Source organism: Vombatus ursinus, unplaced genomic scaffold (assembly GCF_900497805.2).
Source record: "Vombatus ursinus unplaced genomic scaffold, bare-nosed wombat genome assembly UNPS02014798.1, whole genome shotgun sequence".
Taxonomy (NCBI): domain Eukaryota; kingdom Metazoa; phylum Chordata; class Mammalia; order Diprotodontia; family Vombatidae; genus Vombatus; species Vombatus ursinus.
Window position 1 is genome coordinate 82,399,846 of NW_020954576.1, and position 22,877 is coordinate 82,422,722.

Here is a 22,877-nt window from a genome sequence, read left to right on the forward strand (position 1 = left end):
TGCTCTGCCACTTAGGATCTTTGTGATCTTGTGCAAGTCATGGAACCCTTCTTGGCCTCAGTTTCCTCATCTGTAAAATAAATTAGTTGTATTAGATGACCTTGTGGGTCTCCTTCATTTTCAAATCTAAGATTTTATGACTTTATAGTTGAGTTCAAAGAATTGACTTTACAAGATGGGTGAGGTATGGCTAGACCTGTTCATCTGAAAATAAAAAAGCCTGGGGGTCTTTAGCAGACTGTGAACTAAATATGAGATAGTAGTGTGACATAATGACCAAGAGGGCTAACACAATCTTAGGCTGCCTTAAAAAAATCACAGTGCCTAGGACTACTCCTTATTCCCCCTTAGCCACTCATTTTGATATTTACCTGCTCAATTGCATTGCTCCATAGGTGTCTCATTTCCTTAATGAAGAACTCTGCCTTTTCTCGATCTGACCATACCCTCCTATTATTTCATTTCTTCCTAAGCCTTACCCCTCCTAGACCTATGCTTCACCCTCATCTTGATCTCCAGTTCCTCTACCTCTTATTATTCACCCAATCACCCTGCTCTGATTTTACATTCTTTTTTTTTTCAGCCAAAAACAAGGTTTATTAAAGATCCACCATATTAGCCAAAGTCTTAAGGAATCTGAGCATCTGTGAGCTATTGACTAGATTGTAAGAATCTCAGCAGTGGCTAGATTGTAAGAATCTAAGCCCTGATTTCACATTCTTCTCTTCCAGATCTTTATTCTATTCAACTTTATACAGTCATCTACTGGATAATCTTTCACTCCATTGTCCTTTCTCCTCTATCCCTTGCTAAACCCTAGCCCTAGACTATTCCTACCATTTGGTTCTTCCACTCCTACTCTGTTGCTGAATGGATTTGGAGGAAATAATACAACCATGCTAACTGGACACACTCTAAATTCAGGTTATTCAACTTCATTTGGGCCCTCTCTACAGCAAGGCAATCCTTTTATTCTTCACTAAATGATTCCCTATCTCACTTTCCATAGAAACTATTTCAAATTTTTCTCTTATTTCTTTCTAACTTTCCCTTCTCCCCACTCCCTTAGCTGAGGTTTGCTCCTCTTATTTTATTGAGAAAATTGAGGTCATTTGCCAAGAGCTTCCTTTTCTCCTTTTCATCTCAAAACACCTTGACCTCATCCCTCAATTCCCCCAGTCTCTGAGAATGAGGTGGCCCTTCTTGTTGACAAGCCAACCCCTCACAGTGTCTTGATCTCATTCTCTTCTGCCTGGAATGCAATCCCTCTTTACCTTTGCCTCCTAGAAATCCTTCCTTTCTTTCTTCAAGACCCAGCTTAAGTACCAGAAGCCTTTTCTGGCCCTCCCCCCAACTGCTACTACCTTCCCTCCCTTACTGACTTAAATTATTTTCTTTATATCAATCCTGTCTGCACTTGTTGTCTGCCCCATTAGAATGTAATGAGCAAAACCAAGAGTGTTGTATATAGTAACAATAATATTGTTTTAAAAATAATTTTGAGCGATTAAGTCATTTTGACTATTATAAATACCCAAATTAACTACAAAAGACATATGAAGGAAGACACTATCTACATACAGAGAAAGAACTGATAAATAAAAGTATATAGAATGGTTTTATACATATATACACAAATACATGTATATATTTGTGTCTAATGCCATCTCTAGGATGGGGGGAGGGAAGAAAAAAAGGAAAATAAAAGAAAGTTACATGATAACTTTATTATATATTTAAAAGAAAATAGCAAGTTGTACGTAAGAGATTTGCAGTTTCATCATCTTTTTTTCTATTCTACCATATTATGGAAGTGCTTGTTTTATTTCTTAAGTTCAGAATAAAATAAATAAAAAATTTGAAGAAAGAATGTAAGCTTCTAGAGAACAGTGGAAGATAGAAGTTTCTGGCATGCTAGGGTCCATAGGGTCATGAAGAGTTGAACATGACTAAATGACTGAAGAACAGTAAGAGAGTAGAGATTGTTTCTTTTGTTGTCTTTGTGTATGCAGGCGTTGTCTTTGGGGAAACAAAGTGCTTGGCACATAGTTAGTACTTAATAGATACTTGCTTGCTTAATTGACTAGGGACATGATAGTATTGTTGAACTGTGCCCTGTTGAGACTGCATCTAGAGCATAGTGTCTAATTCTGTTTGTAAGCCCAGTTTTAAGAAAGCTATTGAGAAGTTAGAGATCATCTGGAGAAAAATTATGGGCTTCTAATTCTTGTCATATGAGGTTTGGTTGAAGACGTGATATTTAGCCAAGAAGAGATGACAATGGAGGGATACATGATTGTTGTCTTCACATATTAAGGGTATTATGTAGCAAAAAAGAAATATGTAAACATACATAGTTTTCTAAGTTGATATATGGCCTGCAGGAATCGTTATGTAGGGTTTAGTGGCCCTGTTTCTATTTGGGTTTAACACCACTTGTATAGAGAAAGGATTAGCTTGGCTTCAGACCTTAGAACTGGGTGTAATGACTGGGGCTTACGAGAAGCAAATTTAGGCTTAATGGCAGCCCATGCAGCTTCAACTGCCTTCCAGTTAGAGCTGTCCAAAAGTGGGAAAGGGCTGCTAGAAGAGGTGGTATGTTCCCGTCATCAGGGTCTTCCAGTGAAGGCTGGATGGCCACTTGCCATACATGTTGTAGAGAGGGGTTTGTTATTCATTGGGCCAGGTGGCCTCTGAATTATCTTCCAGCTTGGAGGTTCTGTTATTCTGTGGTTGGGGATAAAGTTTTAGCTTTGAGGGTCATCTGCATTATGGTGAGTTGAAGATTACTCTGACTGTGTGACCATCGTGGCATCTTTTGAAAAACGTCTTTTAGTTCTTCATTCCTTATTTCCCTCCCAGCATGAGCCTATTCCACCTGGATATATGAAGTCCACCATAATTCTTTGTTGGTATAATGAGAAGAGGATTGGACCTAAAGTCAAGACACCTGAATTCTAAACACGTCTCTACCACTAGCTTACTGTGTGTCATGGACAAGTCATCTGACCTCTCTAACGCTTGTTTACTCTTGTTTTCTCTTGATTTAGCTAATCTCTAACCTTATTTCCAGTTATAATGCTCCATGACAATTTTTGATTAAAGGCCCTCCTCATTCCCCCACTGCCCAACTCCAAGTCCCAAGGAATCCTTATTGTCTTCCATTATAGTAGTTAAGACCCTACATTTCTGTTTTAATAGAGAAACCTCTGGTCTATAAAACCCAGCCCCAACTCTATAACTCAATCACTTTTGGGGAGGAAGACTTAATGCTGAAGGTTGCAAACTTTGAACCCAGTTAACAGACCTTAAGGATACTGAGGGTGTATCTCTTCTTTAAATATTCACAGTGAATTCCACCAGGACTGGAGTTAATTCCATACAATACAACTCCTCTTTGTTAGCTGAATACAACACAGCTCCTACACTCAATTATTTCTACGTTAGATCTTGTGGTTCCAGTTTTTCATCATAATTTTGAATCACAAAAGACATTATAATTAAACTCAGTAAGTGAAGCACTTTCCCCTGAAACTGGCTTAAGATGTATTTACATAAGCCACAAATATATTTATTTAGTGACTTATCCCTTGGGTAAATCAAATCCATTTTTTCTAATCTTCTCCTAAGGATTTTCCACCTCCCTTTAGTGCTAAGGGTGTGGTTTATAACACTAAAAAGCAGGAAATCCAGAAGTGGAGTTTCATGACATTGAACTTTATTCCTTAGACAGTGGCAGAAATTAGATGAGAATTGACCTGGCCAGCATTATGAATAACTGGAAAAACCAAACAACAAACAACTTGGAAATAATCAGAATAAGTTCTTTCAACAGTAAACGGGATTTTAAAATGGTAACTCAGAAGGTCAACCAAGAAGGCCTCTGATCCAAAGATAACTTGTCAACCTTTTTCTTCTTTGTCTGCTCTAACTGCATTAATTCTCTGTGCGGTAACTCAGTAACTCCCTGGAAGCTGAAGTCCTCCCCTGACACAGAATCATCTTCATCCAAATGTTCAAATGAGTTTGCCTCCTGGTCCCACTGGGCTGTCCCTACCTGACTGTCAGTGCCTGAGAAGAGCCTTCCGCATCACCATGGGAACCAGGGAGCTTTGGTGCAAGGCTGACCTGTGGGGGGCCTAGAAAGTGGATTACTTAGTGCTCTTTATTATGTGGCCCAGTTTTGAAAGGAGTTATTTTGGGGATATAAAAATAATAGATGCCACAAATGAGTCACAGTGCCACTGCTCAGAAAAATACCAGTAATTTCCAGGGCTGGTCTTTGATATGGGGTTATTTGATAGAATTTCCTCTATATATTACCTTTGTCCTATTAGAGCATGGTTTCATAGACCCCGATGGCCTTCAGATACCTGTGATGTCAAGGAATGATGCATTCTAGGAAACAGCACCTAGCATTGTTAATATTCATTAGAGCTGCAAGGGAACTTAGAGATCATCTGATCTAAACCCCTCATTTTACAGATGGAGAAAATGAGGCCCAGAAGTGAAGTGACTTACCCCAGATCACATAGCTAATTAGTGAAAGAGCTAGACCAGTCAGCACCACACCATCTATATGTGGAACCATCGATTACAGCAAATGGAGAAGTTTTGAATACTGTGGTTAAGTTCACTTACCTTGGCAGTATACTTTCCAGGGATGTACACAATGATAATGAGGTTGACTCATGCATTGCCAGAGCTAGCTCAGTGTTTGGGAGGCCCCAAAGGAAAGTGTGGGAGAGAAGAGGTAGTAGAATGACTACCAAACTGAAGATCTACAGAGCTGTTGGGTTGATCTTATTGTTGTATGCCTGTGAAACCTGGACAGTGTAACCACACCATGCCAGGAAACTGAATCACTTCCACTGGAGTTGTCTTAGAAAGATTCTGAAGATCACCTGGCAGGATAAGATTGCAGACACTGAGGTCCTTTCTCAAACTAAACTTCCAAGCATTCAAACTCTACTGCAGAGAGTGAAATACTGATAGGCTGGCCACTTTGTTTGAATGCTAAACATATGCTTACCCAAAAGACTATTTTATGAAGAGCTCACACAGGGCAAGCGCTCACTTGGTGGTTAGAAAAAGCGATACAAGGACACTCTCAAGGTCTCTCTTAAGAACTTTGGAATTGATTGTTTGATGTGGGAGACACTGGCACAGGACCACGCAGCATGGTTTGCCTTCATTAGAGAAGATGCTGTGCTCTATGAACAAAGCAGAATCGAAATAGCTCAAGAGAAATGTAAGATGCGAAGATTTAGAGAATCCACCCCAAATGTTCACATGGACTATTTGTGCCTGACCTGTGGTAGAGCATTCTAAGCTCATATTGGTCTGATCAGTTACAGTGGGACACACCATAACTTGACTCTAACATACCGATGTCATTTTGGTTCTCTGAGAATGAAGGACAACAACCAATCCCTCATTGAACCTATTGACTTTAGGATTTAGCAGCAAGCATCATGGGCCACCTTTTACTTTATTTTAAAAACAAGTTTTAATGTACTTTGATTTAATAGGCAGCTAGGTAGTACAGTGCAGTGGCTAGAACACTGGGCTTGGAGTCAAGAAGACTTGACTTAAAAGCTCAGACACTTCTGAACTGTGTAATTCTGGGATAGTCACTTAACTTCTATCTGCTTCAGTTTCCTCATCTGTAAAATGGGGATCATAATAGCCGATACTTCATAGGGTTTTGTGAGGATCAAATGAGGTACATAACATTTGTAAAGTACTTTGCAAACCTTAAAGTATGATATAAATGCTATTATTATTATGTTATGGTTATTTATGAATATGTGTTCTGCTCTCCTTACCCATCTAAATTGACTTCCTCTTTGTAACATAGAAAAACAGTTAAGTAAAAACAGTGGATATAAATACTACCTCTGATAATATGAGCAATATTCTGCCTTCAAAGACCTTGCATCTCTGCTGAGAGGAGGGAAGTATGTTACATTAACCATGGTCAGTATTTGTTTTTTAGTTATTTAGAGCCTGGCTTCCTTTTAAGGATCTTCTCATTTATATTATTGTAGTTGTTGATATTGTTCTTCTGGCTTTACTTTTTTCAATCTGCATCTGTTAACACAAGTCTTCCCATGTTTCTCTGAATTCCTCATATTGATATTTTCTTACTGTGCAATAATATCCCATTATATCCATCTGTTGATCACCAAGCATTATTAAATCCTTACTCTGTGCCAGGTACTATGGCAGGTGCTAGGGGATACAAAGACAAAAATAAAACCATTTCTGGCCTCAAGGAGCTTACATTCTATTAGAGGGAAACAACCCGTGCTCAGAGAAGTAAGGACAAGATAAAAAAGTACATAGAAGATAATTTGGAGAGGAGGGTACTATTGACTGGGGAGATCAGAGAAAGCCCTCATGTAGGAAGTGGTGCTTGAGTTGAGTTTTGGAGGATGCTAGGGATTCTGAAAGGAAAGAGGGCATTCCAGGCATGAGGGATGAACTGTACAAAGGTAGAGAGATGGGAAACAGACTGCCACGTACACCATTTTGGCTGGACTGTCAAGTATGTGAAGGGGAGTTATATGTAATAAGCCTGAAAAGATAGTTTGGATATAACATGGTTTATTCAGTCACTCTTTAATCAATGAGAACCCACTTTATTTCCAGTTCTTTTTAGTTCATTTAACTCACACATACATTTGTAGGCTTCAGGAACTCAGAGAGCTAGCTGCTTTAATCCTTGAACTGCAGAGGCTGTAATAAGGTCAATGGATTAAACCAGTGTTGACACTATGACTACTAATCTTTACTAATTAGGAGCAGGAGATGCCCCTCAAGGATGCATTTCTCTTTGTCTGGGCTGTGCTGTGTGAGGAAGAGTAAACAGTCTGGATGCCAGCAGAGCCTTTCATATGGGCTTAGATTAGGTTCCAAAAAAGACTTCTAGTGACAAAGGGAAAAGGAGTTACACTCCCAGGATCTGAGTTCAAATACCAGTTCTCTGTTGGCTATCTGTGTGACCTGGAGCAAAAATAATTTTGTTTCTCTGGATCTCAGTTTCCTCATCTATAAAATGAGAAGATTGGATTAGATGATTTCTCGAGTCTGGGTCCCTATGATTCCCTAGGCCTTGTTCCAATAGGATTTATTGTGCTTGATTCGTTCTGGATATGCCACCATGTATGACCAACCATTCCAGGCTCCTTGGAACAGAGGCATCAAACTAGAGGCTGAAAACAACTGCAAAACTCCCAGGTGAACCAGATTAAAATGTAATTGGGAAATATTTAATGAAATAAATAAAAATACAACAGAGAAAATGTTAATTTGTGCTTTTCTAAGTTAATATGTGGGCAGCAGGGATCTGTTTCTACTTCTATGAGATTAGAACCTGGGATGTTTGTTACTGTGGGGAAATAGAGAGAGGTAGTCAGAGCCTGTTTACTGACTACAACTTCTCTTGGGTCTTATTTAGTATCCTTGCCCTGTGTTTGACAACTATATTTTGTGAGCCAAGCAAACCCTCTTTGTATATCTTTCTGTGTGTATCTAGACATATGCATGTGTATGCATATATGTGTATATGCGTATATCCCTTGTGTAGGGTGACTTATTTTCATTATCTTTATACCGGAGGTTAGGGCAGCTTCCTTAGTCTCCTACCTTATTTAACAACCACCTGATAATATACATCAGATGAGGCAGAAAACAAGGAGATGTACACTCACCGATGATGCTCACCATTGTGATAGAAGAGATTCATTGCAGAGTCCAGGCTAAAGAGTAATTCCCTGTGCATGGTGAGGTCCTCTAGATGCTCTTTTCTGCCCTTGACATCATACTGATTGTATCCAGGACACTGCAGAGTCTCCTGGGATGTAGCTGTAATTACTCAAAGGAGTTTAGCCTGACCATCCACATAGGAAAGACCAAATGGATGAAGGATGGGTGTTGCCAAGATTTCATTTGGATGTATAACTTACCAAGCTCATCCATCAGTATGTACATCTGGGGAAGAGAACAGATGGACAAGTTGGGTCCAGAGTTGAACAGAAGGATGAGGGTGGGTTGGATTTTTTTCAAGAAATTACAGCCTCCTTTGATGACCCTAAACTCACGAAAGCAAAGACTGTACTGTTTTTAGTACAGATGTTTTACCAGCGTTGCTATATGCCGGTGAGACACAGAATACAACTGTCTCCAGAGAATTTAAAATAAACATTATATGGAAGGCAATGTAGAGGTGCCTGTTGGATATGAATAGGGTTTCAAATATAAGAAATACGGAACTTTAAAGAAGAATAAGCATAAAAGGTGTCATTCAAGAGTAGTATATAACAGGAAGAGAAGATGGGCTGGTTACAAGACAGGAATAAGGGATGACAGTGGACAGCCTGATTGTTTCGCTCATACTCATTTCAGAAGAAAGTGAGGATAATGTGGTGAACTTCTGGGAGGAATGGAAAAGAATTGGAATGGATGATGTTGATCTGCACTGTGGAGGGAATTTCTGAATAGCTGAAATCACAGATCCATTTGAACATTTGAGAAGATCATTGGGAAGATAGAGGGAACTGTCTCTTATCAGCCAAGGAGCTGATTCTGCTGCCTGGAAGCACTCTTAGCAAGGATAATCTTCCACTGAGTTCCTATCATCACTCAATAAGCATTTATTAAGTTCTTGCTATGAGCAAGGTGCTATGCAAAAGAAAGGCAAAAACATGGCACCTTCCTATAGCACTTAGAGGAGGCTCATGTCATCCTTTTCATGTGCCTTCTTTTCATTATTTCTATGTTTATGATTGTATGCCTTATGTCCACATAGATTAGACATTTCTTTGGGGGCATGGACCATGTCAACATCACTATTAAAAAGTATTTCTTGTTTTTAGCACCTATTTGGAATCAGACTTTTTGGTTGGAAGGGATATTTAAGGACATCTAGTTCAAACTCTCACTATATGCTGGCATCTCCTCTAGAACACAGAGTTGTATATGGCCCTGAATTTGTTGTTGTAGGGAGTAAGCTAAATGGTTGGGGGAGGGTGCTCCTGCTAAGAGCTTATCATGTAAGAAAGCCACTTTGAGTTCTCATTCTGGCTGTGATTGGAAAATATCCCATGCCTCCCATTTCAGTTCTTTTGTTTATATCCTTAACCGTAAGTGGAGATTCCAAATGATGGCAAAATATCAGGGGAAATGTGAATATTTTCATTTAAACAATCATGAACTACATTAATTTCCTTTATGGAGTACCTGCTATGTCCATTCACCATTGTGCTTGGCATATGATATATGAGATAAAAGCCCATTATGATTACAATGTCAACGGGGCAAAGCCCACCCCTCAAAATGCAGAGCAGTCCAATCTGGGTTGAAAGCAGAAAAGTTTGATTAGGAGGAAAATCAGACACTAGTGCTGAGGCCCCCAGTATAAGGTATGGAGTCCACAGCTCAGGAAAGGCATGGAAGATTTATGCTTGAAAATCACAAAGGGGAGGTTCAGGGAGAGGTTGGGAAAGAGAATGGACAATCTTTCCCAGGGACACAGAAGCAGGATGTTTTGCAGGAACAGTTGACCACAAGGCTGATTCGGGCCAGTTTTGTGTGTGTGTGTGGGGGGGTGGGGGTGGGGGTGAGGAACAGCGCAGTAAGGTCAGTCAGCGAACACCAGCAAAGGCATATGGGAGTGAGCAAGACTTTAGCTCACTGCAGACTCCTCACTGGCTCTTTTTGGCAAATGGGCTCACTCTGGTAAACACGTGCTTGGTAAGGTAACTCATGGAAAATAGACATATTAATATCAGGAGTACTCTTAAAATAACATTAAGAAAAATTCATATGAAATAAGTATAAATCAATATTTTCAATACCATAGTCAAAACTGTATAACACAGATGCTGAGGGAAAATAAAACAGTGATCAGCATGAAATGGAATTAATGATGGAAAACTCTATGAATCCTATATAATAGTGCTGAACGTAGTAGTATGGTATAATAGATACAGATACTGGAGGACCTGGATTCAAATCCTGCCTCTTGACATTTACTCCCTGTGTGACCTTGGGCAAGTGACCTCAGAGACCACTGATGCTAATACTGTCATGTTAAAGATGAGGAAATTGAGGTACAAATCATTTAAGTGACTTGTCCATGGTCATATGGCTAGTAAGCATTTGAGTCAGGACTTGAACCCAGGTCTTTCTGACTCCAAGCCCAATGCCCCATCTGATCTACTCTGCTGCCTCTCAGGAGACCTTCCTGGTCTCCACTTTCCTCATTTTTAAAATGAAGAGTTTGGAATAGATGATCTTTGAGGTTGCTTACAACTCTAGAACTATGATCTTATGGTTCTATGTACAAGATGCATGGAAGAGTCTGATAAGAGAGGAAGGGAAAGATGTATGAGCTCTGTCTATAAAGAAGTTTTGAACACTAAAGAAATACATTAAATTGTTTACAGCCAAATGAATGTTGTTCCTTTCAAAGTAGTCCCCTTGTAAGGATATATGCTTATGTCAGTAACAGTTGCTATTGCTCAAAACATTTTCAGCACAATTTTAGAATTCCTTTCAGATCTAGTTTAAATCACATGCACATAATTAAAATTGGTGGTGGTGGCGGCAGCGGTGGTGGTGGAGGTACCAAGAGTAGTAGTAGGTCACATTTATACCCTACTTTAAGGCTGACAGACTTCATCGGTACACCTCATTTTGATAAGAAAAATAGTATTACCCAATTGGTTTTCTGTATGTGAGTATACCATAGGACTCTGTCCTGACCTCTTTCTTCTCCTTCGATGTGCCTTTCTTGGAGATCTCATTACCTTCCATGGGTTCAGATGTCATCTCTATGCAGATGGCTCCCAAATCTGCAGATTTTGCTGTTGTACACTTGTTTCAATCATGTCTGACTCTTCGTGACCCCATCTGGTATTTTCTTGGCAGAGATACTGGAGTGGTTTGCCATTTCCTTCTCCAGCTCATTTGACAGATAAGGAAACTGAGGCAAACAAGGTTAAGTGACTTGCCAAAGATCACATAGCTAATAAGTGTCTGAGCCTGGATTTGAACTCATGAAGATGAGTCTTCCTGAGTCCAAGTCCGGTCATTAGGCCAGCCATTAGGCTTTTCTATTTGAACTCAGGTCTTTATGACTTCAAGCCCAGTACAATATCCACTATGCCACCTAGCTGTCCCTGATATAGCTCTAGTGGAAGCTAGATTGTATATCAATTGGACCATCTTAATTTCCCATAGGCATCTTAAACTCAACATGCACAAAACAGAATTCATAGTCTTCCTCCTAAAATCCACCCCTCTTCTTAACTTCCCTATTTCAGTTAAGGGCTCTGTCATCCTTTCAGTCAGTCACCCAGGTTCACAACCTCAGAATCATCTTTGATCTCTCTCTCTCTCTCTCTCTGTCTCTGTCTCTCTCTGTGTCTCTTTGTCTCTCTCTGTCTCTCTCTTTGTCTCTGTCTCTCTCTCTCATCAGTTGCCAACTTTGGTCTGTTCATCCCGAACAGCATCTCTCATATCTGTCCCCTTCTTTCTACTCATGCAACGGCCATCTTCTTTAAGACCCTGATGGCCTTTTGCCTGGACTATTGCAGTAGCCTCCTAATTAGTCTTCCTGATTCCAGGCTGTCCTTTCTTCAAGACATCCTACACACAGCTTCCTGATAGATATTCCTAGAGCACAGTTCTGACTATACCACTTCCTTGCTCATTGCTCTAGTACAAAATAGAAATTCTTCTATTTCTATTTAAAGTCAAAGATAGGCTCGAACCTATCTTTCCAGATTGATCTCACATCACTCTCCCATACCCGCTCCGTTCTAATGGAACTGGCCCATTTGCTGTTCCCCATTCATGAAATGCTAGTGCCTTCCTCTTAGCCTTTGCTCAGACTGTCCTGATCCCGGGAAGATTCTCCTTTAATTCTAAACTTTGGCTCTTAAAATCCCTAGCTTCCTTTAAGGTTTAGCTCCTGCTACCACTTCCCTCAGTTGTTAGTGTTTCCCCTACCCCCATTAAAGTTAGTTTGTATTTATTTTTGTGTATTTCAGATAGGCATATATTGTTTCCCCCAAGTAGAATGTAAACCCCTTGAGGGCAAGGACTGTCTTTGTTTCCCAGCTCTTAGTCTGGTGCCTAGTGCCTAGTAGGTACTTAATACATGCTTACTGTTATTGGTCCCTCATCTTACCAGAGTTAACTCTGAATGACTTGTGTTTAGTTCCAAATATTAAATCCGTCCTCATAGGATGAACATAATAATAACAATAATTGTAAATTTTAAATAATGTTTCATGGCTTACTAAGTTCTTGCCTAAGGTCAACAAAGTGAGGTAAACAGTACAAGAATTATTATGCCCATTTTATAGATGAGAAAACCAAGTGTTAAAGAGGCTTGACCACAATTACATCTTCCCCTAGTAAATGGAAGAGCTGGGACTTAAGCCCAGAGCATCTTATTCTTACATCCAAGGCTATTTCCACTCTACATCAAAGATTTGCCACCACTGTGCCTTATTCTCCCAAGGTGACTTCCGTGACAGGGCCAACACTCATTTGTATGTATGAATTCTGGTGTGTTTATTAAAGAATCAGTCTTATTACCTTACTCTCATCTCAGACACTAACCAGCAGGGATCTAGCAGCATGCCCTGTACAACCCTTCAGAGCCTAAGTGCTTGCTGAAAGAGCAGGGCAGATTTTGAGAAATGTCAGTAGTGGACCAGATGAAAAGAAAATTAAACTCCTTTCCAGCTGGTAAGCCTTGTTTGATGTCAGCGTGTCAGCAATTGAAGAATATTTTTTTGCTGTGCATTGAATGGTAATGCCAAGGGAATGTGACTGGAGGGCTGTTGGATGGAGCCCAGAACTGGAAACCAAGCATCTTGGGTTCTCTTTCCTGTTCTGCCACTGACCTGATGAGGTCCCATTGCTCCGTGTTCATCCTCCTCATTAGCTGGGGATAATAGTATTCCCTACCAGGGGTTTGTTTCTAAATGTTCTGAGGAAAGGAACTGGGGCAATAGTCAGCACAGAATTTTGTCTGATCTTTCTGATCCTTTCCAGTGGAAAGTTGAACCTACAAACAGGCTAGCAGCTCTCCAGAGGCAGGGGTAGCAGCCAGCCAATCAATCAGTCAGTCAGTCAACAAGCATTGAAGTACTTATCATGTGTTGGGCTCTGTGCTAAGCAATGGAGATACAAATAAAGGCAAAAACACAGGCCCGACCCACCAGGATCTCATATTCTAATGGGGGAGACCACATGCAAACAACTGTGCACTTGCAGGATCCATGGTTGGTTGGCTGGTTGTTGGCCTTCGCTCTCGAAGAGGACCAAAATGACATCACTATGTTAGAGTCAAGTCACAGTGTGTCCAACCGTGGCTGATCAGACCAATATGAATTTGGAGTGCTCTGTCACAGGTCGGGCACAAAAAGTCCATGTAAACGTTTGGAGTGGATTCTCTAAATTCGAGCATCTCGTGTTTCTTTTGAGCTACTTCAATTTTGCTTTCCTCATAGAGCACAGCACCTTCTGATGAGGATCAACCATGCTGGGTGGTCCTGTGCCAGTGGCTCCCACATCACACAATCAATTCCAAAGTTCTTCAGGGAGACCTTGAGAGTGTCCTTGTATCTCCTGACCACCATGTGAGTGCTTGCCCTGTGTGAGTTCTCTGTAAAATAGTTTTTTAGGCAAGCATACCTTTGGCATTTGAACAACGTGGCCAGCCCATTGGAGTTGCACTCTCTGCAGTAGAGTTTGAATGCTTGGCAGTTTAGTTTGAGAAAGGACCTCAGTGTCTGCAATCTTATCCTGCCAGGTGATCTTTAGAATCTTCCTAAGACAATTCCAATGGAAGTGATTCAGTTTCCTGGCATGGTGCGGTTACACTGTCCAGGTTTCACAGGCATACAACAATAAGGTCAACACAACAGCCCTGTAGATCTTCAGTTTGGTAGTCATTCTACTACCTCTTCTCTCCCACACTTTCCTTTGAAGTCTCCCAAACACTGAGCTAGCTCTGGCAATGCATGAGTCAACCTCATTATCATTGTGTACATCCCTGGAAAGCACACTGCCAAGGTAAGTGAACTTAACCACAGTATTCAAAACTTCTCCACTTGCTGTAATCGATGGTTCCACGTATGGATGGCGTAGTGCTGGCTGGTGGAGCACCTGTGTTTTCTTAATGTTAATTGTTAGGCCAAAATTAGCACAAGCAGAGGAAAATTGATCCATACTTTGTTGCATCTCAGCTTCAGAGGCTGCATTGGGTACTCAATCATCTGTGAATAAAAAATCATACACAAACTCTCCCTCCATTTTAGTCTTGGCTTGTAGCCCTTTCAAGTTAAATAATTGATCATCAGTGCAGTGCTGTGTTCATCCTCACTGAAGGCATTTGACAACATGGCTGAAAACATCATGCTAAAAAGCATGGGAGCAAGTTCACAGCCAGCCTTGTTTCACTCCAGTGGTGACTGGGAAAGTGTGAGAGCATCGTCCATTATCCAGAACCCAGGCAAGCATGCCATCATGAAACTGGTGAATAATACTGATGAACTCTGATCACCCAAATTTTGACATAATTTTCCATGAGCCCTCATGACCGACAGTCTCAAAGGCCTTGGTCAGATCGACAAACATTGTGTACAGACCTCTGTTCTGCTCCTGGCATTTCTCCTGGAGTTGCTGGGCAGCAAACACCATATCAACCATTCATAAGTCCTTCCTGAAGCCACATTGGCTCTCAAGGAAGATAACCATCTTCCAGGTGAAAGATCATCCCATTAAGGAGGACTCTGGCAAGAATCTTGCCAGTAACGACTAAGAGACCCTCCCCACCCTAAGAATGTCACAGGAGAATCTGTTTACCTTTATAGAGATGGGCAATGGAGGCATCCTTGAACTCCTGGGGGATAACCTCTTTTTGCCATATAACTTGGAAAATTTCAGTCAGCTTTTGTATGAGCAGTGAAACCCTCCCCCCTTTTAAATCTCAGCTGTAATAGAATCAGGATCAGGTGCTTTGCCTCAGGAAAGGAACCTAATAGCATTCAAAACTCTTCTTCAGTTGGAAATTTGACTAAAGCAGAGGTAAATGGTCAATGGCTTCAGCACTGATTGATGATGGTCTATTGAGAACACTATGGGAGTGTTCAGCCCATCTCTCTAGGATCATATCCTTATCACTAATCATTGTAACTCCATCAGCACTGAGTAGTTGAGTTGCACCACAGGTCTTTGGCCCTATATAACTTCCAGGGCATCATAAAAACACTTTGGATTGGTACTATCAGGAGGTAACTCAGAAGGAAAGAGGTGGGGGTGGCAAAGATGAACACTGAGCATTGGGGCCTCATCAGGTCAGTGGCAGAACAGAAAAGAGAACCCAAGATGCTTGGTTTCCAGGCCTGGGCTCCATCCAACTGCCCTCCAGCCACATCCTCTTGGTGAGAAAGTCCTCTTGCAGAAGTACTTGGCTTAACTCACTTTGCTTCTCTTGGGCAACATGGTCCCACATAAGTGAGGGACTGTGAAGTTCAGTGAAGCTGCCCTGATATTGGTTGAGATATAGGGGTGTGTTGGAGTCAGCCCAAACTGATAAAAGCCGATTGTTAAATTTTCAATGTGGCTAACAATCAGGGCTTGATTTATTGTTTTGTTGATTGTCTACAAAGACAAAAATGAAGAGTTCCTTGACCTCAGAGGCAGCCAGGTGCCAAGGTGGATAGAGTGATGGGTCTGGATTAAGGAAGACCTGAACTGAAATCCAGCCTGAAACACTTACTAGCTGTGTGACCTTGGGCAAGTCACTTAACTTCAGTCTGCCTCAGTTTCCTTATCTATAAAATGGGGCTAATAATAGCATTTACCTCCCAGGGTTGCTGTGAGGATCAAAAGAGATAGTATTTGTAAAAACATTTAGCACAGTGCCTGGCCCATAGTAGGCACTTAATAAATGCTTCTTCTCTTCCATTTTCCTCCTTCAAGGAGTTTACCATCTATTGAGTTAGATAACATGTACAGCTGAGCAGATAAAAAATGGGCACAGTGTAATTTGCTCCAACAAATTTTAAAAGAAAAAATGTATTGAATACATAGAACATAGATTCAAATTGGCAGAAGGAACTTTGGATAGTACCTAATCTCGCCCTCTCATTCCATTGAGGAGGAAAGTGATGACCACAGAAGTTAAGTGGCTTGCTCAAGGTCACAGAGGTAGTAAGGGCAGAGTCAGGATTTGAACCCAATTCCTCTGGTTCCAGTCAGTGTTCTTTTTACCATATCACACTGACAACTCAACTTTCTGTCCAGGATGTTGGCGTGTGTGTTTCAATCAATCGATTGCCAATATCATTTATTACAAAGACAAAAACTAGACAGTCCCTCACCTCAAGGAGGTTATGTCCTATTGAAGGAAACAATACATGTGTATATAAGTAAATGCAAAATAAATATAAAGCAAATCCAAGGCCAGGTGGTGGTAGGGGAGTGGAGGGGAAGATTTAGAGTATCACAAAAACTCTCATGTAGGATGTGTTACATGAGTTGCATTTTGAAGGAAACTAGAAATTCAGAGGGCACCTAGGTGATGCGTTGGATAGAACGTCAGGCCTGGAGTCAGGAAGACTCATCTTTCTGAGTTCAAATCTGGCCTCAGACACTTACTAGCTGTGTGACCCTGGGCAAGTCACTTAACTCTGTTTGCTTCAGTTTCCTCATTTGTAAAATGAGGTAGAAAAGGAAATGGCAAACCACTCCAGTATCTTTGCCAAGAAAACCCCAAATGGGGTCACAAAGAATCAGCCATGACTGAAAAATGACCGAACAACAAGAAATTCAGAAGGAATGGAGGTGAGGAGGCGGTGCATTCCAAGCTTGAGAGATAGCCTTTGCAAAGATGTGGAGATGGGGGATGGAATATCATGTGCAAAGGACCTCAAGAAGGCCAGTGTGATTAGATCAGAGTATGTAAAGGGCAAAGTATGTTTAATGAGTCTAGGATAGATATGCTGGAGCCAGACTGGGAAGGGTTTTAATGACAAGAGTAAATAATTGCTAGCATTTACAAAGTGCTTTGCATATATGGTCTCATTTGATTCTAACAACAACTCTGGGGTAGGTGCTATTATTATTCCCATTTTATGGATGAGGAAACTGAGAAGATTAAAAATGATCCTCCATCATTTATTTATTCATCTTATTTACAAGTGATTGATTTTGTCTCCCAACTGCTTTTCTCCTGTAGTTGCTTAAGTCATAGTTCTTTGTCTCTGATCTTAGTTCAGAATTCAGCTGGCTTGTAATGGGTTAATTTTAGAAATCCAGCTCTCCTGCTAATCACTGATCCAGTCTTGCCTCAAGGAATTTTGTTCACCTTGAGGAATGTGTGTGAACATGAGAGAGTTGGGCCTAATATCTTTTAGCCACCAAGCTATCCTTCAAGGATGTCTGGTTTGCTGTGGATCCAAAAGGTTGGGCCGCTATCTTGTACCTATACTCAAACAATGAGCACGTCTTAGTCTCATGAGAGAAGAAGAAAGGGTATTGCCAACCCCCGTTACCAATCTTCCAACCAATCATGTTGTGCCCTTCCCCTCACCTTTGTAACTAATTGTGTTCCCTCAATCTCATGTTGTTATCTACCCTGTTCTGTTCTTTGTTCTGTACTCCCCCAAACCTGTATAAGGTGAACTGAACTTTTACTTGTGGTCTTTGGCATAAATGGAGGCAATCCATTGACCCACTTATTGACAGGTAGCATGCCTCTGCTAATAAATGTTATCTTTCGTGAATATTTTTCTCAGTTTCCCCTTTTGTTAAATTCCAATTGAGATAAAATTAAGGCTGAAAGAGGTTAGGTGAGTTGCCCAGGGCCACACAGGTAGTGTGAGCATAGGATTTGAACTGAGGCTGGATTTGAACTCAGGTCTTCCTGGCTTTGTATCCAACACACTACCAACACACCACCTAGCAACCTCTTTAACTGTGAAACGCAGAAGTTTGTTTTAAGTTCTAGCAGCTGAAGATACAAATATAAAGAGTGAATCAATTTCTGCTCACAAAGAACTTACATTGAATGAAGAAGACAGTAAATATGTAGAGAGATACAAATAAATACCAAGTAGTTACCTATAAAGGGGCAGCTAGGTGGTATAGTGGATAGAGGGCCTGGAGTCAGGAAGACCTGAATTCAAATCTGACCTCAGATCCTTATTAGCTGTGTGACCCTGGAAAGTCATTTAATCCTATTTGGCTCAGTTTCCTCATTTTAAAATGAGCTGGAGAAGGAAATGGCAAACCACTCCAGTGTCTTTGTCAAGAAAACCCCAAAAGGGATCACAAAGAATCAGACTTGACTGAAAACAACTAAACAACTACTTAATAATGAACTACTTTGTATTTATTTATAATTTTGCTAAGTTTATATCTATGTACACACATACATACATATACCTCTATCATCTATCTATTATCTATCTATCTATCTATCCATCTATCCATCTATCTATCTATCTCTTTGTTTTCTCCACCATTAGAATATAAGCTCCTTGTGAGTAGGGATTGCTTTTTAATTTGTATTTGTATCCCCAGTGCCTAGCATAGAGCATGGTAGGTAGTAGATATTTAGTAAATAATGATTGGTTTATTGATTGAGTATATCACTAGTTTGTACCAGGATGATGTATTTTGTAGGCTTTTGTGAGTTTCCATATGATTTTCATGTCATTCAAAGATGATGACAGCATGTGATGTCATAGAAAGTACAATATGGTAGGACTCTGGAACTGTGGGTTTGATTCTTGGCTTTCCCACAATCCCTGGGCCTCATGGGGCCTCTCTGAGCCCCAGTTTCTTTATTTATAAAATGAAGGGTTGGATTATATGATCTGTGAAATAGTTTCCAGCTTGAACATCCTGTGATTCTAACCCTTCTCTGCTTTGTTTTCTTCCTTTGGAAAAGGGGAATCATTTAGTGTGACCCTAAATCCCAGGAGTATTATAAGAAATGAAGCCTCAGAATTGTTGTGAGAAATTTAGAAATGCTATATAAAGGAAAATAATTTACCACATGCTGTATGTCAGCTCTTTGTTATCTGTGATCATGGGGGAAAAGGATAATGGATAGCTCTCATGTCATAAGGTTTTGTATTCTTTTGAGAGTGGGTCTCTCTATCTAGGCCAGACTGCAAGTGCAGCAGCCACTCATAGGCCCAACCCCATTTCTTACTGGCATGGAAATTTTTGACTTGCTCCATTTTTGACCTGGCCCAGTTTGCCTTCTTAGGGAGCTTAGTGACCCACTCCCCCTAGCTCTCCACATTGGTGCTAGACTTAATGGGGATACCTGATTGATTTTAACCCTAGTGCAGCTTGGAACTCCTGAGTGCAAGTGATCTACCGGCCTCAGCCTTCTCCAGTAGCAGGGACTAGTGACATGTATCATTGCGTCTCACTGTCCTGGCAATTTATCGGTGGTACCCAGACTTGTACCTAACAGGGTTTTAAGGCCACTACCTTTTATGAGTATGAAAAGGTCAATCTTAGCAAAGAATGTGGGATTTTGTTGTTTGTTTTGAACTGAAAGACAATTGATATATAAGATAATTTCCAGATCCCATTCTCAACAATTGTTCCAACATTGCTATACCTCCAAATTTTTATCAGAATTGCTGAGGAGGAGTCCAATAGTCTTTGAGTCTCATCTGTTTTCTCTCTATCTACACTCTCCTCGAAGTATGGTAGGAATTAGTGGGAGGCCTGAAAGACACCCAAGGATCTTGGATAATCCACACACTATTAGGAGATAAGCAAAAGCTTCTTAGAATTCAGAACTGGTCGTATAGGATGCTGAAATAGAAGGAAAAGGGAGAATCTTCATCATCAAAGTGTGATTTGCAACTTGGTCTTGTAGTAAATAAAAAGAGGTGGTGGCACCTCCAAGGGAACCCCATAGGCCTGACTTGACCAATGGATGTGTCCTATGATACTGTGCAGGTGACTGCTGGCTCCTGGCAGCCATTGCTTCCTTGACCTTGAATGAAGAGCTCCTTTACCGAGTGGTCCCCAAGGATCAGAGCTTCCAGAAGAACTATGCAGGAATCTTTCATTTTCAGGTACTACGACTTGTTTATTGCCCTTAACACCATTTTTCCCACCCCCAGTTTGATGTCATCAGTGGCAAAGTCCATTCATTCATTCATTTCTTAAAAACCCCCAACAATTTAAGTCAATGGAGGAGCTCTGCAATTGAATGAGATGGTTCCTTACCTATAATCTATTTGGGTAGGGGAATGTGTACAAAATAAGTATAAAATCCTTACTCTGAATTCTCTGGAAATGATGTGTTCTTGGTAGATAGACATCATTCTGTTCCATCAACCTCCCCATTGACCCTCTATGACCAGACTCTGGATTTCTTATCCTCCAGTTCTGGCAGTATGGAGAATGGGTGGATGTGGTCATTGATGATAGGCTACCCACCAGAAATGGGAATTTGCTATTCCTTCACTCCGAAGAAGGCAGAGAGTTCTGGAGTGCCCTGCTGGAAAAGGCCTATGCCAAGTAAGTGGGGGAAGTTTGGGGTTCAGGGGACTTCAAGATGACCACTGTACTTCTATAATGAAGCTCTACACAGGTCCCTATTTAAGGTGCTATCTAGGCTTTGCTTTCTGGTACCTGGAACTCCTTTGAGTGAGAGAACCAATAAGCTTTATAGGATCATGAATTTAGAGCTGGAAAGGATCTCAGAAGTCCTGGAGCACAGCCTCTTCATTTTACAGTTGAGGAAATTGAAGCTTAGAGAGATTGAGTGACCTGACTATAGTCATACTGCTGCTAAGTGCCAGAGATAGAATTTGAACTCAGACTTTCCAGACCCAGAGTCCAATACACTGTCTACTATGGCATGCTGCTTTGAGTAATCTAAATTAACCTCACACTTGGCCTATGAGTTAAAATCTAAATTCTTCCACTTGATGACTGTGTGACCTCAGGCAAATCAGTTAACCTGTCTATTTCTTAGCTTCCTTCTCTTTTAATAGGGATAACAGGGCTGACATAGAGCTAATAAACTCCAAGTTAAGTACTTTGGTCCTTATAAACCACTAGAGGAAAGATGAATGATAATAAATAACAATAAATGGCCCCTTGACTCAACTGATGAAACTTCCGCCCTTTGCTCAGCAACTCTTCTGCCAACCCAAGCAGGTTAGCAGTTTTTCTTGTTTAAACCAAGAGTTGTGTTCTCCTGCCTCAGCTCATCTGCCCTAGTTATAGCTCCTGAGGTTCCTGCTCCAGTCACTTCCCAACTTTTCTCCCCTGCAGAATTTTAGGTTTCGCTTCAATGGAGATTCCAATTTGACTGGAAGACAGAATTGCTGAAAGCACAAGCAAGATGATGGGTTGCCTCTGGAAAGGAATGGCCATTAGTTCTCTGAAATGAGCCCACAGTATTTATGTCAAATCGTATGAATTTCAGCCCTGGCAAACTGCTGACCTCCCCATTGGAGTAATGCCTGAGTTGGAATTCTAGGTCTTTAAAGCCACATTTTCCTGAGTGGTTTCCCTTAAGTTCATCACCTCCACAAAACACCATTACCCATGCATCCTCTGAAGGAGAGATCCCTCCTCTTGGGGTCCTCTAATTATAGCAGATGCTATCTGGATATTAGCTAATGTCTAAAGATTAGAAGCAGTACACTTTATTCTTTTCCTTTCCTTTCCTGCAGGCTCAATGGGTCCTATGAAGCTCTTGCAGGTGGGTCCACAGTGGAGGGATTTGAAGACTTCACTGGAGGAATCTCAGAGTTTTATGATTTGAAGAAGGCCCCATCCAATCTGTATCAAATCATCAGGAAGGCTTTGCGCTCTGGGTCACTGCTTGGCTGCTCCATCGATGTGAGCCAGGAATGTTTCCCTTTGAATGGGGAAAAAAAAAGTGGGTTGGGGGGTGGGAGAATGCTTTGAGCTGTGGCTGGTAGGTAGCACAATATCTGCCCTGATGAATATAATTAGAGTTTATTAGTGGTACCCAGATTTATTCCTAGGAAGATCTTATTCTGTTCTAAGACCTGTGTGAGTGGATGGGATTGGGAATGGTCGTTCTTATCAGAGTATCTAGGACTGTTGTCATTTGCTTTTTGTTTTTAATCTCTGAACCCTAGAGGTTTATATTCTATAACTGATCATGATCCCTGAGTCCTGTCTCTACCAATGCGACTCACTTGCTGAGTGACATTGGGGAATTCACTTCCCTTCCTCTGTGTGTTAGATGGGAGACAGCATGGTAGATTGGAGAGATCACTGGATTTGAGGGCAGAGGACCTGGGTTCAACTCCTAGCTTTAATACTTACTGTTAGTGTGGCCTTGGGTAAGTTACTTCTTTTTTCTCAGCCTCAGTTTCTTAAGAAATCCCTTTCAACTCTAAACCTACAATTCTCTGAGGAGATTCAATATATGATGGTGTTAGTTTTGAGATCTCTGATTGAAAGTCTTTCTGGGGAATTATGTTTTAAACTGGGAGTCATGACCTCCCAGGAAAGGGAGTGAAGAGTAACTAAATGAGGGTTATAGAAACTAGATCTGTAATATTGTTTGTACCATCTACCATTTTTCTTAGCTGCTGTACACTCCTTTCTTGTGCCTGCTTTCCCCCCATAATACCTTTCTCTCATCACCTCTAAGTTTCTACCTAGTCAAGTAGACCATTGCTCAGGTAACAACTTACTTATTTCAGAAGTGGATAAAATAAAAATAAAATATTCTCCTTTTTCCTAAGTATGACAACTCTGGCAAGCTATCTCTCTCTCTCTCTCTCTCTCTCTCTCTCTCTCTCTCTCTCTCTCTCTCTCTCTCT

At 40.9% G+C, this 22,877-nt stretch overlaps 1 protein-coding gene across 2 annotated transcripts in view; it reads left to right on the plus strand.

Moving 5' to 3' along the window:
* The window catches only part of LOC114050186 (calpain-8-like), a 118,982-nt gene that overhangs the window by 30,902 nt on the left and 65,203 nt on the right, over positions 1-22,877 (plus strand). For both annotated transcript variants that reach the window (XM_027871814.1, XM_027871813.1), the window contains exons 3-5: positions 20,017-20,135; positions 20,450-20,583; positions 21,750-21,918. In XM_027871814.1, coding sequence (XP_027727615.1) covers positions 20,017-20,135; positions 20,450-20,583; positions 21,750-21,918 — 422 coding nt within the window. The remainder of the gene's footprint in view (positions 1-20,016; positions 20,136-20,449; positions 20,584-21,749; positions 21,919-22,877) is intronic.